This window comes from Gadus morhua, chromosome 11 (assembly GCF_902167405.1).
Source record: "Gadus morhua chromosome 11, gadMor3.0, whole genome shotgun sequence".
NCBI classification, from domain to species: Eukaryota; Metazoa; Chordata; class Actinopteri; order Gadiformes; family Gadidae; genus Gadus; species Gadus morhua.
In genome coordinates, this window is record NC_044058.1 from 29,309,556 (window position 1) to 29,326,391 (window position 16,836).

The window sequence follows — 16,836 nt, forward strand, 5'->3', positions numbered from 1 at the left end:
AATGGTATGACCCAAATATTTATTTCATTCTACCTTTGGCTGCGGATTTCTTTGCGGTGATTAAAGCGCTAGCCTGTGAGAACAGGTGTTAGAGGGTGTCAGGTAGGACGGTGTGTTCCTGAGTTCTAGATCGGTGAACTGTTTGTTCCTGATTATTAGATAGGTGAACGGTTTGTTCCTGAATACTAGATAGGTTAACTGTTTGTTCCTGATTACTAGATAGGTGAATGGTCTGTTCCTGAATACTAGATAGGTGAACTATTTGTTCCTGATTACTAGATAGGTGAACTATTGAGATCAAATAATGTTGAGGAAAGACAATTAATAATCGAGGAAAGATTTTTTTTTTGATTTATCGACTTATATTATATTTATCGGAAATGTTGCAGATCCACAAGGTAAACAATATAGACAATTTCCCACAAAAGCATTACCTGTTTATGGACAGTTTCACAGCTATTTCAAGGCAGTGTCAGATCACATATGATTGGTGTGTATACGTATATACAATAGAGTCAAGGTTGTATATTGTAGTTCAATTGAAAAAAAAAAAAAAAAACTCTAAGAATTGCATCAACCCTTAAATTGAGTCTGTACTAAGAGAATAGTACAAAATGGCAGTGGGTAAAAAGCATCAGTGCTTTGTAGAGTTTCACAGCTGAATAACATGAACACAGACAGGAAAGCCGACTGAGTTACTGGGATCACATCATTGAGATTTAGACGTATCAAAGGAAAGTAAATGAGGGAGAGAGCACCTTTCTTTATAAGACATTGTGGCCAAATAATGAAATAAATACATTATAATATATAATCAGGCCTCCCTTATCGACACTATTTTATTAACATGATGCCCTTACTTTTATATTATTGCTCACCTTCACCAAGTTTACCCCCTTGACGACAGGAGAACGTGAAACCCTGCAGACACATGACCAGACATGGAGGGAGAAGACAGAGCAAGGAACACACTAAGATCTGTACGCTGGGATACCTTTTGAGGACACATGATCATCCGAAGTAAAGCTAGTAAAGTTAACCTCATAGTCATCCGTTTATGATCAGTCAATAGATCACACAAGATGGCTGTGAATGGGGACCTCAGGAACATCTGAAGGGATTCCTGAGTCAACAATAAGGATTTCTCTTCTGGCAAAATAGTGAAAACCACACGTTTTGTTTTGGTGTGTTAACAACATGCACGTTTTCAGAGGACTGTTATCTAAAGAGCCAGAAAAATCGGTTTGAAACTCTGCTGGCAGGACGTCAATGCAAGTCATAGTCCAAATCTTCAAAAGTTAAAGAGTGCAAACAGCACTTGTAAACAGCACTTTCCAGAACTAATGTTTCACAAACAATGAAAAATACATTCACATTATAAAAAGAATGCCTTCTCTGGGATTATTTCAGACAGAGATATCCTTGTATTGAATAAGAAAGAAAAGGCACTTTCACTTTGAATTAGACATATTGCTTATGAAATGAATCAAAAAGCCCACAAAGTTCCCAGAGAGAGAGACAACAGATCTGTCCTGTGCCTCTCAGAAAACGCTTATTGTCTTATTGTTGCCTACGCCTTTGGACGAATAGTGAAATATTGTTCTATATGCTGTTCCAAAATATTGTCCTTGACATTCCACAGGGACTAAAAGTCACCTTCAGCTGCACATTGTTGGAGGTACGATTCGTACAATTTCACCTGTGAAACAGAAGGATTTTATTAGATTTACAATTTTACAAAATAACAACAAAACATTTCATCTTGATTGACGACACAATGATTCTCACCTTCTTGAGTCTGACGACGTCCTGGATGTAGTCGCTGTAGTCGGCCAGGGTTCGTTTCTCCTTCTTGCTCAGAGTATTACAGCCCTGACTGAGACACAAACCAAGGTCCTTCAACACTTTATGTTTCATTTAGAGCAGAGAACCAGAACCAAGGTGTCAGAGTTGGAGAGGCTACATGTACAAGCTTGTCCTCCATGAGTACATCTGGGCTAAGACACGTCTTAAGTCTTTTGTGTCAGAAGTAACAAGGCTTCTGATGCTATTGGGTTAAAGCTGCACTATGAAGAATTTTAGATGCAGGTATTACTTAAGCAATTTACAAAAAAACTATAATGGTCGCTTTTAATTTCAGGCATCTTTTGTTCAAAAAGTATACTGACAGTGTAGAAAAAAGCCAACCACACAAGGCTTAATCCACCCTCTGTCTGGGGTTACAACAATTAGTAAATCCTGTTTTCAACAATAGTGAAGGCAGTAACATAGTGCAGCTTTAATAGCGCCACTCTTCCAGACCAGAGTGCCGTAGAGGGCATGTGTTGTAGTGTATTTACTGATGTATTTTTAAATGTCATAATGCTTACCGGGCAAAGTATTTGGATAGAAACATCAGGAGGTAGCAGGAAGCACCAAACACCATCACCACGACGACCTGCCCATCCTCCGGTATCCACTCCCACAGATACACAAAGACGGCCTGTCAACACAACAACACAATCTCAATCTATAGTTTAAATTATCTTCTTTAATAAATGTCTGTTGTCTATCAAAATCAATATGAATATTTACCATTCATAATTATTTACTATTCCTTAATTTAGCAGAGGATTTGTCCAGTGAAGGTGTGTGGAAGCACACGCAAGTTCAGGTTACACAATCTTCTGATCTAGAAAGGCTGGGAAACCCTGTCTTATACACAGACATCACTTATTTAAATTGACCACAGCATTGTTTAATACTGGATCCTGATTGGTCAGTAACGTTCCGAGGGTGTGCGTTCATATCACTACCGGGACGCTCCCCCCGCTCACCGTGGAGACGGAGAGCACCCTGGCCCCCCCCTCCCCCACCAGGCCGTCCAGCTCCTCTTTGGTGAAGGTGTTGACGATGAAGCTGAGGATGAAGAGCGCAGGCAGGAGCACGCCCAGCAGCCCGCACAGAAAGGAGTGCACACGCACACTCCTGTTGTGGCCCACGTCCGCCCTGAAGGACACAAACGAGGAGGTGGGAGAGGACGTCTGACAGATGGACTCTGGATGAAAGCGTCGGCCAAATTCAAGGCAATCAGGTTAATGATATAATTCATTATTAATATATTATGATTATGTGCATCGTAATGTAAGCAAAGTCTGCGATAGGATAGATAAGGTCAAATAGGTACTTTATTAATCCCATGAACACATGTTCAGTTGGTTAACGTTCTCGTTTACTATTCGTCTGTTATGATTATGTGCATGTGATTGTGATATTATTGAGTTGAGAAGCTGAACGCCCGTCAGCCAACCGGCGGTTAGGGAGGCGGAGCTCTCTCCTGTCCGTCCAATCACAGGCCTCACAGCGGTGGATACCAGATGTAACGGACCGCTGAGTGACGGGCGGGGCTGCGCTAGGCTACAGCTAACCTAGCTAAGGTTTGGATCAAGTAACTAAACATCGAAATCATGTACTTTGAAAGATTGTTACGTTCTGATAGATTGTTGACGTTCTTACATCCACAGCTGTTGTGCACCCTGGTTGTTAGTGGATAAATCCCCAGTGTCCAGAGGCCGTGTGGTAACACACTGTGCGGGCGTATGCATTGGAAACAGTTTTCTAAAGTACTGCACTGCATGTGGGCGAAGGGTTTGGACGAAGGGTTTTGTGCTCACAGCACGCAGGGGCGTCTGGTACAGGGACAGACCAAACTAACCAGAGTACCGGGGATTTGTCACTTCTAGGGGTGAATCGCTTGATGCTTTGAAACAAACCCCACACACGGTCTCCCTCCCAGTGCTCCGTATGGTCAGACTGACAGGGAGGAGGTGTTTACCGGTCCTGGGCTAGACGGTCTTTGATAGTGGAGGTGATGAGGTTGCAGTCCTTCTCCAGCTGGTCGAGGGTCTTCTGGACCGCCTGGTTGATGGTCTTCTCGATGGTCTGGCACATACCATCGATCTGGTTCACACAGCGGCTCGGCTGGACGAGACAAAATAACCTCAGGTTAGAGTTTACACCAGGAGCCCCAAAACGCCTTAACGTTAGAGTTCAAACCAAGAGCCCCAAAACGCCTTAACGTTAGAGTTTACACCATGAGCCCCAAAACGCCTTAACGTTAGAGTTTACACCATGAGCCCCAAAACGCCTTAACGTTAGAGTTTACACCAAGAGCCCCAAAACACCTTAACGTTAGAGTTCAAACCAAGAGCCCCAAAACGCCTTAACGTTAGAGTTTACACCATGAGCCCCAAAACGCCTGAACGTTAGAGTTTACACCAGGAGCCCCAAAACGCCTTAACATTAGAGTTCAAACCAAGAGCCCCAAAACGCCTTAACGTTAGAGTTTACACCAGGAGCCCCAAAACGCCTTAATGTTAGAGTTTACATCAAGAGCACCAAAAACTGAAGTCTATGAAGTGCTAAGGCTGGACAGACACCTTGGTACCTCTTGGTCTTTTGGACCATGTGTCTGGCAACTCTGGTTGTTTTCAGGGATGAACTGTTCTCTTATTATAAAACCTCAAACCCTGTATGTTCCCAGGGCAGCACAGAAAGAGTCCTTGGTCTCAATCCCAATCTGTAAACAAGATGGACGTAGGCTCCGTGACGTAACCGTGGGTTACGCCCTTGTGAAGCCATTGAGCCAGAGGGGCGTCGCCACTGCTTGAGATTTTGCGACCGGCAGCAAAACTCTCCGTATGGACTCAGTGAAGGCTGGTTTTTTAATGGCTGCTCCGCACTCGCCAAAAACCCATTCATATTAATCCTTCATAAATCTTTAATGGAATAAAGCTTTCAAGTGGTGAGTATCTGAGAAGAGCATCTTCTATGTTTATTGCCGGTCCCCTGATTAACAGGGGTAGAGTGGGTGTAAACACACAGCCCACCAGGTCGGAGTCACAAAGATACTTGGTGCTAAATCTCCGAATGATGTCCAACTCTGCTCCCAGACTAAAGGGTCCAGCAGAGAGCCTGGACCCAAGGTAAGGGTCCAGGAGAGAGCCTAGACCCAAGGTGAGGGTCCAGCAGAGAGCCAGACCTGTTATATGCATTTTATTTCTGTAATTTTAGGTTGCCTTTTGAATATCTGGCAGGGGACAACAGACGAAAACTAGCCTCTCAGGCTAACTCTGGCTCACTTACATTTTGAATGTTGATTAGTGTGCAATGTCCCTGAACTAAACCAATAAAATAAATAAAAAAAGACCCTGGGTGAGGGTCCAGCAGAGAGCCAGACCCTAGGTGAGGGTCCAGTAGAGAGCCTAGACACAAGGTGAGGGACCAGGAGAGAGCCAGACCCAAGTTGAGGGTCCAGTAGAGAGCCAGACCCGAGGTGAGGGTCCAGTAGAGAGCCTAGACCCGAGGTCTTGTGTTCGGAACACACCCAACAGGTGAGGGTTAAGCGCTTTGAACTCATAACTCACGTATTTAGTTTATAAATTAACTACCGCGTTCCGGTTGGTTTAACAACGTTAAACAAATTGGGGGTCAAAGTTGAAATACTGAGGTTTGAGTTCAGCGCTGGAAACTCACTGGGTCAAACTTTATCGCTCAATCCCAGAGAGACATGGCCCAGGTGAGGCTGACCGCACTCATGTGTTCATTCATCATGTGTTCACTCCCCATGTGTTCACTCCTCATGTGTTCACTCCCCATGTGTTCACTCCTCATGTGTTCACTCCCCATGTGTTCACTCCCCATGTGTTCACTCCTCATGTGTTCACTCCCCATGTGTTCACTCCCCATGTGTTCACTCCTCATGTGTTCACCCCTCATGTGTTCACTCTCTGACTCACCTTCTGGGGGTTGGGGGTGCGATTGGGGGGGCTCTGACTCACCTTCTGGGGGCTGGGGGTGTAGATGGGGGGTCTCTGACTCACCTTCTGGGGGTTGGGGGTGCGATGGGGGGGTCTCTGACTCACCTTCTGGGGGTTGGGGATGTAGATGGTGGACATCTCAAAGCCACACTTGTTGAGGCCAGGCCGGCGGCAGAGCTCCTGTACGATCTGCATCATCACCCTCTACAGGAAACACAGCCTCTAGCTTACTGTGGGGGACGAGGCTTCAGACGCAGCACACATCACACACACCCTCTGTACATATGGTGGGCTATTGGGGCTGCTGAGGGTGGGCAAAAGAATGAAATAATATAATAAGCTCTATATCTACAGATCTCCGTGTGAGCTGTTGCCTGGTTGCATTGCTGGATTAAAGTAAAGTACATTCCCATAATGGGTTCATATATTCAGCTATCTCTCTGATTGGGGAGGGACTCTCTGCCACGATGACGTTATATTGTACATTATGTCATGTGTCCCTGCCGGTCGGTCTCGTTGCCCCTCTGCTTGGAGGACGTTATATTACCGTATTGGTCCGAATATAAGACAGCCTTTTTTCCAGTCGAAATAGGTCCGAAAAAGTCGGGTCGTCTTATATTCGCGGTCTAGTATTCAGAGTGTAGGTTCTCTTCTTCGCCTCTCCCTTTAAATGTCAATACACATTCGCGGCCCCAAGTGGCGCCAAAAATTTGTTCCGGGAGGAAGTAGGCCAGCGGCCTTAACAACCAGCCCGTTACCGGTGTTTAAAGATGGAAAGACAGGCTGACCATTTAGAGACAAGTGGGTCAGGTCAATCAACAACAGCGGAGGAGCTATGATGCCAATTTTAAAATAATGGTCATCAATAAGGCAGAGTCATGTAACAACTGCCAAGCTGCCAAGAATCTCTGGGTCACGGAGTGTAACGTAAGAAGATGGCGAGCACAAAAACAACGCCTCAAAGATGCCAACAGTCAGCGCAAATCTGGTCTGCAAATTTTTTTTTCTAAATGTTTGTGTTGAAAACGGGGGGTCGTCTTATAATCAGGGTCGTCTTATAGGCCCAATACGGTATATATTATATTATATATGATGTCGTGCCGTACCTGCCGGTCCGTCTCGTTGCCCGCCTCGTCCGCCTTGCTGAGGTAGAAGTGCAGCTTGTCTCCGACGGCGTCACTGAGCTGCTCCACGATGTTCAGCGTCCGCTTGCACAGAGCCTGACCCATCGGGTCGAAGAACACCAGGACCAGGTCCGCCTGCTTCCCTACAGACAGACAGACAGGCAGGCAGACAGGCAGGCAGGCAGACAGGCAGATAGACAGACAGGCAGGCAGACAGGCAGACAGGCAGGCAGGCAGGCAGACAGACAGGCAGACAGACAGACAGACAGACAGACAGACAGACAGACAGACAGACAGGCAGGCAGACAGGCAGACAGGTAAGAGAAGGAAGAGAACTTAATTCATCTGGAAGGCGATGTTGCGGCCACAATTGCTCTGACCAATTGTGTAAACCCAAAAATAAAGAAAAATATGATGAATGTATAATACATATACGTATTATACATGTCCATAATACATGTCCATAATAAATGTACCCAAACAAAACATTTCCAGTTCAAACGTCTGTAACTGTAACGCGGTGTGTCCTCCATATCTAGCCAGACTGGCCGTAACCCTTGGTTACGATCAGGTCAGGTGGTGCGGCGTACCCAGCCAGGTGATGGCGCTGTTGACGCTGAAGGGGTACACCATGTCTCCGTCCACCAGGCCGGGCGTGTCCACGAAGGTCAGCAGGCTGAACTTCTTCTGCTTGGAGCTGGAGACCTCAGCGGAGAGGTAGTCCGTCACACCTGGGACCGCACAGGAACACACACACTGGGTCGGGCTGCTGGGAGTGTGTGCGTGTGTGTGTGTGTGTGTGTGTGTGTGTGTGTGTGTGTGTGTGTGTGTGTGTGTGTGTGTGTGTGTGTGTGTGTGTGTGTGTGTGTGTGTGTGTGTGTGTGTGTGTGTTGAGTACTAGTGATGACACCATAACAACCACAGTACTAGTTATGACACCATAACAACCACAGTACTAGTGATGACATCATAACAACCACAGTACTAGTGATGACACCATAACAACCACAGTACTAGTGATGACACCATAACAACCACAGTACTAGTTATGACACCATAACAACCACAGTACTAGTGATGACATCATAACAACCACAGTACTAGTGATGACACCATAACAACCACAGTACTAGTTATGACACCATAACAACCACAGTACTAGTGATGACATCATAACAACCACAGTACTAGTGATGACACCATAACAACCACAGTACTAGTGATGACACCATAACAACCACAGTACTAGTTATGACACCATAACAACCACAGTACTAGTTATGACACCATAACAACCACAGTACTAGTGATGACATCATAACAACCACAGTACTAGTGATGACACCATAACAACCACAGTACTAGTGATGACACCATAACAACCACAGTACTAGTTATGACACCATAACAACCACAGTACTAGTGATGACACCATAACAACCACAGTACTAGTGATGACACCATAACAACCACAGTACTAGTGATGACACCATAACAACCACAGTACTAGTTATGACACCATAACAACCACAGTACTGGTGATGACACCATAACAACCACAGTACTAGTGATGACACCATAACAACCACAGTACTAGTGATGACACCATAACAACCACAGTACTAGTGATGACACCATAACAACCACAGTACTAGTTATGACACCATAACAACCACAGTACTAGTGATGACACCGGTCAGCAGCTGTTACCAGAGCAGGGCTGGCTGAAGGTTGACCCGTCCCGTAACGACTGTGACGAAACACAACACCGTCACATCACAACAGTCAGAGGGCGGCGAGGGGGTGGCCGGTTGTCATGGTTACTCACAACAGCTCTTCAACTGGCAGCTTTAGCGTGAGCGCGGCGTAAAGCTAGCTAGTGAAGAACGACTGTGATGCACCGGGCTGGACGGCCCTACGGGCCACGCTGGGCTGCTCCCGCCCCCAAAGACCCCCCCCCCCCCCCACGCGCCGCAAAATACACCTTATATATAATATACATCAAAGTACTTGTTATCCATGGGCCGCAAAAAAAACACACACACGCACGCACACTCACAGTCTTTCATAGACTGGGGAGCCCCGCCCGTTCTGCCGGCGGTCTGAGTCCGCCCGGCACAAGGGTCTGGAGAAGAGCAACACATTTCTTTCTGCTTCGATACGTTTTTGCGGGAGCCAATCACCAAGCTGGTTTTTCCCCCTGTCCCACTATTGGCTGGTTTAACAGAAGGACGACAGGGAAGCAACGGCAAGCAGCCAATTGCGTACAGAGTCATTTGAAGTAGGCCTGTTTATCACGCCTCTTGTGTTGAAGAAAATGACAGCAGCCTCCCCAGTCCAACGTGCAACCTACGATTGAGCTTGGTCTGGCAATAGCCAGGCTAAATCTTTCACACACACAGATAGACACACGCATGTATACACACAAGCACTCACACACATACACACAAACACACGCATGCACACACATGCACATGCACGCACACGACACACACACACGCGATGTGATTGCGCTAGTTGAGAGTTGGCTGCAGCTGTCGGGCTGAGACACAGATCACACCCTTGTGCCGGAGCCCCGCCTCCTGGGGGCTGCACATTAGCATTCCTTATGCTAGCGTGACGGCGCTAGACCATCCTACTGATAGGCAAGACCCCCCCAACACACACACACACACACACACACACACACACACACACACACACACACACACACACACACACACACACACACACACACACACACACACACACACACACACACACACAGTGATCTCTAACTAACATCACTATATTAACTAGATGAACACTCTTCTTCCTCATGAAACTTGCAGATCCCCCTCGGAGTGGGAGGGAAAGGTTAGCAGGAGTGAAAAGAGTCGACAGAACAGAACGCTCTCATCAAAGAACAGGACACTCTCATTAAAGAACAGGACACTCTCATTAAAGAACAGGACGCTGACGGTGACATATTGATCCCTCTTTCACTGTCAGCTCGCCACGATCAACGAGAAAAGCGAACACGAAGGCAACTCCTCGGTCAACGTCTGACGGCTGCGTATGACGGCGGTGACGAGTCTACCTGGTCCCGCGTGCGGGGGAGACGGCGGAGGAGGCAGAGAGGCTGACTCAACCACGAGTCAAGCAGCCTGAGACGGAACACCCTGCGCTGTCCAATACCAACGAAGTGATGAAGAGCAGTGTAGTCCAAACTCAGCAACAGGTTGTTAAGTACAGTAGCAAAACACACACACACGCACACACACCTCCGTCCTTGATAACCAAACTAAACAGCCACAAGCACATCACAGCCAACGCAACGCGTTCCGTTCCGGAGCGACGTGCAGAACTCCTCTCCAGGTCCGTGAATCAGGACGCCCGCTGCTGAGCTCTGATGACTCATCCTCCCCCCTCCCGCGGCGGGCTGGAGGCATCCGTCCCACACGCGTCCTCCGCCCGCAGCCCTGATCGGCTGAGATGAGCTGCATGGATCCCCGCACGGCCACACACACACTCACACACACACTCACCCCCACTCACACTCACACTGGGCAGCCGGTCCGACCGCCGGATCAAGCCGGTGACATTTCTCCGCAGCTCCTCTGATGCCACTGCACTGCTGAGGGTGGGCGGCGTGTGGCTCTGAGTCACGCACACGCACGCGCACACGCACACACCATGTGCTCTCCACTCCAGTGAACAGACAGTCACACACACACAGACCAAGCTCTGCGGGCACACACACACACACACACACACAGACCCTGACCAAGCCCTGCACGCGCACACACACACACACACACACACACACACACACACACACACACACACACACACACACACACACACACACACACACACACACACACACACACACACACAGACCCTGACCAAAGCCTACACACATACCCTGACCAAAGCCTACACACACACACACACACACACACACACACACACACACACACACACACACACACCCTCTCACAAAACCTTTCACACATACACCGACCCCTTTCCACGCCCTACAACACACACACAGGTACATCATCTCACACACTCCTTCTATTTTCTATTGCACCATCCTCCGCCCAACAGCCCATCGACCCACTGATCCACACACCGTTCAGCGCAGATCAGGCCTGCAGACCCACACCGTAGCCCAAGGACAGCGACAGCTGTGACCCAGGCACTAGGAGATCGTAGGAGAACCTTCATGTAGGTCGTGTGTGTGACGGTGGGACGTAGGACATGGCGTAATAAGGAGCCTGATGGCGTCTGCGGCTGTTAGTCAACCAGGTTCTCCCAGGATCTGCGTTCTCCCAGGGGGGAAAGCGCTCACAGCAGGAATGCACCCTCCAACGACGCTGTGGTGTTGTTCTGTTACAGTATGGAACCTGTAACAGCTTGTCCTCTCTGGGAAACACGTCGGACCAGCAGACAGTTCACAGCGTCGCAGCGTGTCTGTCTGTCTGTCTGTCTGGCTGTCTGGCTGGCTTGCTGTCTGTCTGTCTGTCTGTCCTGCTGGCCTTCTGCACGCCCAAGACAACCTGGGGCATCATGTGGTTCAGGAGGTAGAGCGGGTTGGCTGTTAACCAGAGGGTTGCTAGATCAATCCCCGCAGTATCGAGGTGTCCCTGAGCAGGACGCCTCACCCTCACTGCTCCTGACCAGCTGGCTGTCGCCCTGCGTGGCTGACTCCGCCGTCGGTGTGTGAATGTGTGCACGAATGGGTGAATGTTAGGCAATATTGTAAAGCGCTTCGAGTGGCCACTGGTTAGAAAGCGCTGTATGAATGCAGTCCTTTTACCATAACATGAGTAAGACGCGCTCCACCAAGTGGGGTTGTGTTCCCTCGAGACCCGGAGGTCGTAGTCCCGTGTGGGTTACAATGCAGCCGTGTACTGGATCAGCAGGTGGAGGTTCACCTTGAAGTGCACTGTGGGTTCCCAGTGCAGCTTCATCACTGCATTGACAAGTGAATGTGTGTATTTCAGAATGTAGGCCAACTGGTGTATGAGCATTGTTTTTCAAAGGGCATAGTTAAGACCAGATAATCCGAATCATCTTTCAACGGCAGCATCTCAAAGGGAAGAGCTTACCTTTGAACTCAAGGAGGGGTCGGAAGTGGGGGTAGAGGTGCAAGGTGGCGTTGCCCTGTGGGAGGGAGAGAGGAGCAAACGCCATGACCTTCTCGCACTACACACCCCAGCCACAGCGAGACACGAGCTCCATGTGGAGACCCAGCACCCTCGGGTACATGAGGCCTTATCCTGGCTCCTCTGTCTGAATGGGCTGGGATTGGATGTACAGCTACCATTCATTGGTGAACAATGCAAAGGCACTGTTGACCAGGAATACACTTTCTGTACACGGGCTGCAATTATTCTTTCCCTTTTAGGAGGTGTAAAAAACAACCTGCCAATTCTCCCAAGTCTTTAAATAGCAAATGTGATGATTCATGAGTTATGTAATATGTAACTCATAGGTGAGACGATTCAACTGTTGGGTGTTCAGAGGCATTAAGCAGTTTAAGTTATAAAGGAATGTTCTAGAAACAGTTATAGAAAAGTCCAGATCGGACAGTTATAGAAACAGGTCATAGAAGAGTGTAACAGTCAGGTTATAGAAACAGTTGAAAGAAAAGTTTTAACAGTATTGGTTATATAACTGGTTACATTGATGAAAAGTCATGCAGTGACATTTTTTTAAGTGTTACACTGACAGTTGTATCAACAGTAGACGTTACGTTAGAGAAATAGTATACTTCTTACCGTCAGTGATTCTCTCTTGCGACCGCTTGTGATGAAGGTGAAGCCTTGAGTCTCAATAGCCACGCCGGTCTTCTGAATGTGCTCCTCAATATACCTGAACACCAGAGACATTAAGATGAACGTGAAGCAGCAGATCATCTCAATATACCTGAACACCAGAGACATTAAGATGAACGTGAAGCAGCAGATCATCTCAATATACCTGAACACCAGAGACATTAAGATGAACGTGAAGCAGCAGATCATCTCAATATACCTGAACACCAGAGACATTAAGATGAACGTGAAGCAGCAGATCATCAATATACCTGAACACCAGAGACATTAAGATGAACGTGAAGCAGCAGATCATCAATATACCTGAACACCAGAGACATTAAGATGAACATGAAGCAGCAGATCATCAATATACCTGAACACCAGAGACATTAAGATGAACGTGAAGCAGCAGATCATCAATATACCTGAACACCAGAGACATTAAGATGAACGTGAAGCAGCTGTCCCATCCCTCCCATTGACCAAACCCCAAAGCCTCTACATAACTATACCACACATTAAAACTCTGTCTAAAGCATGCTATACTTGTGTACTCAACTCTAAATGTGTATCTGGAAACCGGTTATTATGTTGATTCAATTATATTTGTCTTGTTTTAGGTAACTTTCAACCATCACATCGCACAAGCTGTCCCAGGGAGGAGGATCAGACTTTAAGACAGGATTTAGATCCTCAGTAGTTAATGAGTGTCCAGCTGGACTCCTCTCTAACAGGTCCGGAGCAGGCAGCCTGAAAGCTGCTCTGAAGCGGCTCGGCCGGAGAACCGGGCCCTCCTCAATCATGCGGTGGATGGACGAGTGGCACTGGGAGAATACCAGTTGATGAAGGAGCTCTTCCCTGCCGAGTGGTTTCCCATTATCATCACGAAGATCTTCTTCCGTGGAGGTAGGAGATGCACGTCCACACTGCTGGCGATCTTCACCAGACCTGATGTAAGAGGAGGCAGTTCTATTAACGTGTGTTTCTAATCCCCACCATTTTAACAGGTCTTCCAGCTGCTTTGCATTAGCTGAAGTGAGGTGTTCTGTTGTTAATAAGCCCTTACAATTTTTTATCAGAAGTGATCAGCGACCACACAGCAATAGTTATACACATGTAATAGTGTAAAGGCAAACGCCTTGGTACGGATGCATATGTTAACATGGATGTTAGGTACTCTTTCGTCTTGTGTTATGCAAATGTAAAGTGATTAAATTTGCATAACATTAAAAGTCTGCGGTCGGGACGATCTAGGATCCCGTGGACCGCTCAGCTTAAGGGCGAATGATGAGTAACTAAAGTAACGAAGTTACACACGAAACGCAGAGCAGGGTTCAAAGGCTGCAAGAATACATGTCTAAATAAGATATATAACGTTAGGGTGTGTAGAGCTCCCATGCGTATCCCGTTTCCCATGAACTTTGCGTTGCATAACATCTGAACTATATGTGCTGCGTAACTTATTGGTTACATTATATCGAATCGCTGATTTACAAACACAGACAAACACACACACACACACACACACACACACACACACACACACACACACACACACACACACACACACACACACACACACACACACACACACACACACACACACACACACACACACACACACACACACACACACACACACACACTTTCCCTTCGCTCTTTACCGTGTTCGCTGTCGACGTACAGATTGTGGCACTCCTTCAGAATGCGCTCCCCGGGTGCGGTCGTGGTGGTCTCCAAAGGATTCGCCACCGCACGGGGCTTTCTGCTCGACATGGTGACAGCAGCGCGGAGCGGCGGCTGCTGCTCCGGAGAACGTTACTTTAGGACTGTCTGCGGGGGAAGAGTTACGGTGTTGCACTCCAAGCCTGTTGAGTCCGGGCCGCCCCGCTGCGCCCTGCCGAGCGCCCTCTGACGTCAGAGTCGAAGAGACATCTGTTATTATTGTTGTATAAAGAACGGATCGATTGACAAACCCATACAATTTCATATTTATATTATCGTTTATTATATAATTGTTTATTATATAATTATATATATGTATAATTAAATATAATAATACAAGTTTATTATATAATTATTATTATAGAATAAAATAATAATTATAGAATAAATAACAACTACATGTTAGTATTGTTATTCTTTCAGAAAAACATTAATAATGTAAGTCATTATAATAATACCAATAATAATATCCCCCCTACGTCAGAAGGCGCTATATATGTGTATATATATATATATATATATCTATATATATATATATATATATATATGCTAAGCTATTTATGCTATTTGTGTTCCAAATTCTTACAAAAAACCGAAATGAGAGCCAACATCACTAGAGTGAATGAACTGGATCCACTAGAGCCCTCTCCCCCCAGCCCGCCCTCATAGAGCCCGCCCTCATAGAGCCCGCCCTCATAGAGCCCGCCCTCATAGAGCCCGCCCTCATAGAGCCCGCCCTCATAGAGCCCTCATAGAGCCCGCCCTCATAGAGCCCGCCCTCATAGAGCCCGCCCTCATAGAGCCCTCATGGAGCCCTCATAGAGCCCGCCCTCATAGAGCCCTCATAGAGCCCGTCCTCATAGAGCCCGCCCTCATAGAGAGGGCTAGGGCCCCTGGGGAGGGGGATAGGGCCCCTTCCCTAGGGCCACTGGGGAGAGGGCTAGGGCCCCTGGGGAGGGGGATAGGGCCCCTTCCCTAGGGCCCCTGGGGAGAGGGCTAGGGCCCCTTCCCTAGGGCCCCTGGGGAGGGGGATACGGCCCCTTCCCTAGGGCCCCTGGGGAGAGGGCTAGGGCCCCTTCCCTAGGGCCCTCTCATGGTAAACAGGAGCCATCCGTCACATCTCTGCTGAACGGGGTTTCACGGATGAGGTGCATACTGGCTCTGTGACCCGGGGACCTCCCGTACTGGGATGAGCCGGAAGCAGAAGGCTGACCCTCTGGATCAGCACTTCCAGTTCCACACGCAGTGCCGTCACACCGGCCCCCGCTCAGTGGAGGGCTAGACGGAGGGTCTTCACTAAAAGTTGAACTGTAATAACATTTACATTTCTGTTAACACTGAAATCAAAGAAGCGAGTTATTCCTCCAGTTCACTACGCGTGAGGACATCAGGCTGTGTTATAGTATATTCATTCTCCATAACATGAGTCATGACCACAATGAGCCGATTCATCGTCTGTTGATTCGGGATGCCGATCCCTCTGTTGCTAAGGGCAACCACCAGATCAAGCAAGGGATCATGTGATGGGATCCCCTGAGGCCGTGATGCAGCCTCTTGGCTGAGCGGGATGTTAATCACATCCAGCAGTAGTAAAGGTTTTTCTTTTTAAGCAGGTGACCACGATGACTCTGAACCAGGCCGGTGGGGCCCCAGCAGAGAGGAAGGTACGATACAGTAACAACTTTTAGACGGAGAGCTGCTCTCGTGACCAAACCGCCCATCACGTAGCAGGCCGGTCTGAGGCATCGCTGTCAGCGGTTGCATCGTTAAATAATGCAATCTGTCTCCGATGCACGATTTCATCACGTTTCCTATCTTGCAATTCGTTAACAGTGCATGTCCTGCTGCAAATCTACATATTTAAAATAAATAGATGTTGCTGCCGCACAGATATCCTTTCTGAGACCAGACGATGTCATTTAAGACTTCGATTAATGAAATGAGTTAAATGAATCAAGCATGCAAACATGATGATTGTTAATAATCGTCTTGTCTGCTCAATAACTTACCACATTACATCCATTCGGCATGGCGGTTGGTGTACCAAAAACACATCTGCACAACTTCACATAAAGTACTATTAAAGTACTTTAATAAGCCACAACTGAGACACATGTGAGTGTTGGACCAAGACCAGTTCTTCGGATTGTCTCCTACAGGTTGAACTTGTGTCTTTCTGAGAAGATTGAGTACGCTATGCAGTGTGAACTCTAAATATCGTGCAGCATCAGAGAGTTAACTAACGAGGTTACGCCCAGCGGTCCACTGACAGAGCTGTGTTTGTCTCTCTGGTGTAAGGGTTAGAGCTAGGTCTGTTCATTCCAGTCCACCAGCTTCTCACTCAATGCAGAGCGTACTCTGCCAAGCTCCATTTTAAAGTTA

The 16,836-nt window shown here is 47.5% G+C and overlaps 2 protein-coding genes across 6 annotated transcripts in view; one reads left to right on the top strand and one right to left on the bottom strand.

Moving 5' to 3' along the window:
* On the bottom strand, positions 1–14,657 carry si:dkey-98f17.5 (EH domain-containing protein 1). 2 transcript variants are annotated; one of them, XM_030369911.1, is made up of 12 exons: positions 14,394–14,657; positions 13,566–13,677; positions 12,691–12,784; positions 12,019–12,073; positions 7,513–7,653; positions 6,905–7,065; positions 5,904–6,002; positions 3,815–3,960; positions 2,817–2,988; positions 2,370–2,482; positions 1,789–1,876; positions 1–1,699 (listed from the first exon to the last, which is right to left on the bottom strand). In XM_030369911.1, exons 1-12 carry the CDS (start codon positions 14,503–14,505, stop codon positions 1,646–1,648), a joined length of 1,347 nt encoding a protein of 448 aa, XP_030225771.1. In that variant the 5' UTR covers positions 14,506–14,657; the 3' UTR covers positions 1–1,645. The 2 variants fall into 2 exon arrangements, with proteins under 2 accessions (XP_030225771.1, XP_030225772.1); XM_030369912.1 differs by lacking the exons at positions 13,566–13,677; positions 14,394–14,657 and adding an exon at positions 12,839–13,472.
* The window catches only part of slc2a11b (solute carrier family 2 member 11b), a 15,964-nt gene continuing 12,603 nt past the window's right edge, over positions 13,476–16,836 (top strand). The window contains exons 1-2 of one of the 4 annotated variants that reach the window (XM_030369909.1): positions 13,476–13,635; positions 16,068–16,118. In XM_030369909.1, coding sequence (XP_030225769.1) covers positions 16,077–16,118 — 42 coding nt within the window. In that variant the 5' untranslated portion in view covers positions 13,476–13,635; positions 16,068–16,076. Of the gene's footprint in view, positions 13,636–16,064; positions 16,119–16,563 lie in introns of those variants that run through there. The other 3 variants (XM_030369908.1, XM_030369910.1, XM_030369907.1) reach the window with 3 other exon arrangements.

Excerpts from the sequence above, each read along its gene's own strand:
- si:dkey-98f17.5 (XM_030369911.1), bottom strand. The coding sequence starts at position 14,505 with ATGTCGAGCAGAAAGCCCCGTGCGGTGGCGAATCCTTTGGAGACCACC. Across the intron at positions 12,074-12,690 it reads GCAAGAGAGAATCACTGACG|GGCAACGCCACCTTGCACCT; the intron begins GTAAGAAGTATA and ends TCCCTCCCACAG. Across the intron at positions 2,989-3,814 it reads GACCGTCTAGCCCAGGACCG|GGCGGACGTGGGCCACAACA; the intron begins GTAAACACCTCC and ends TGTGTCCTTCAG.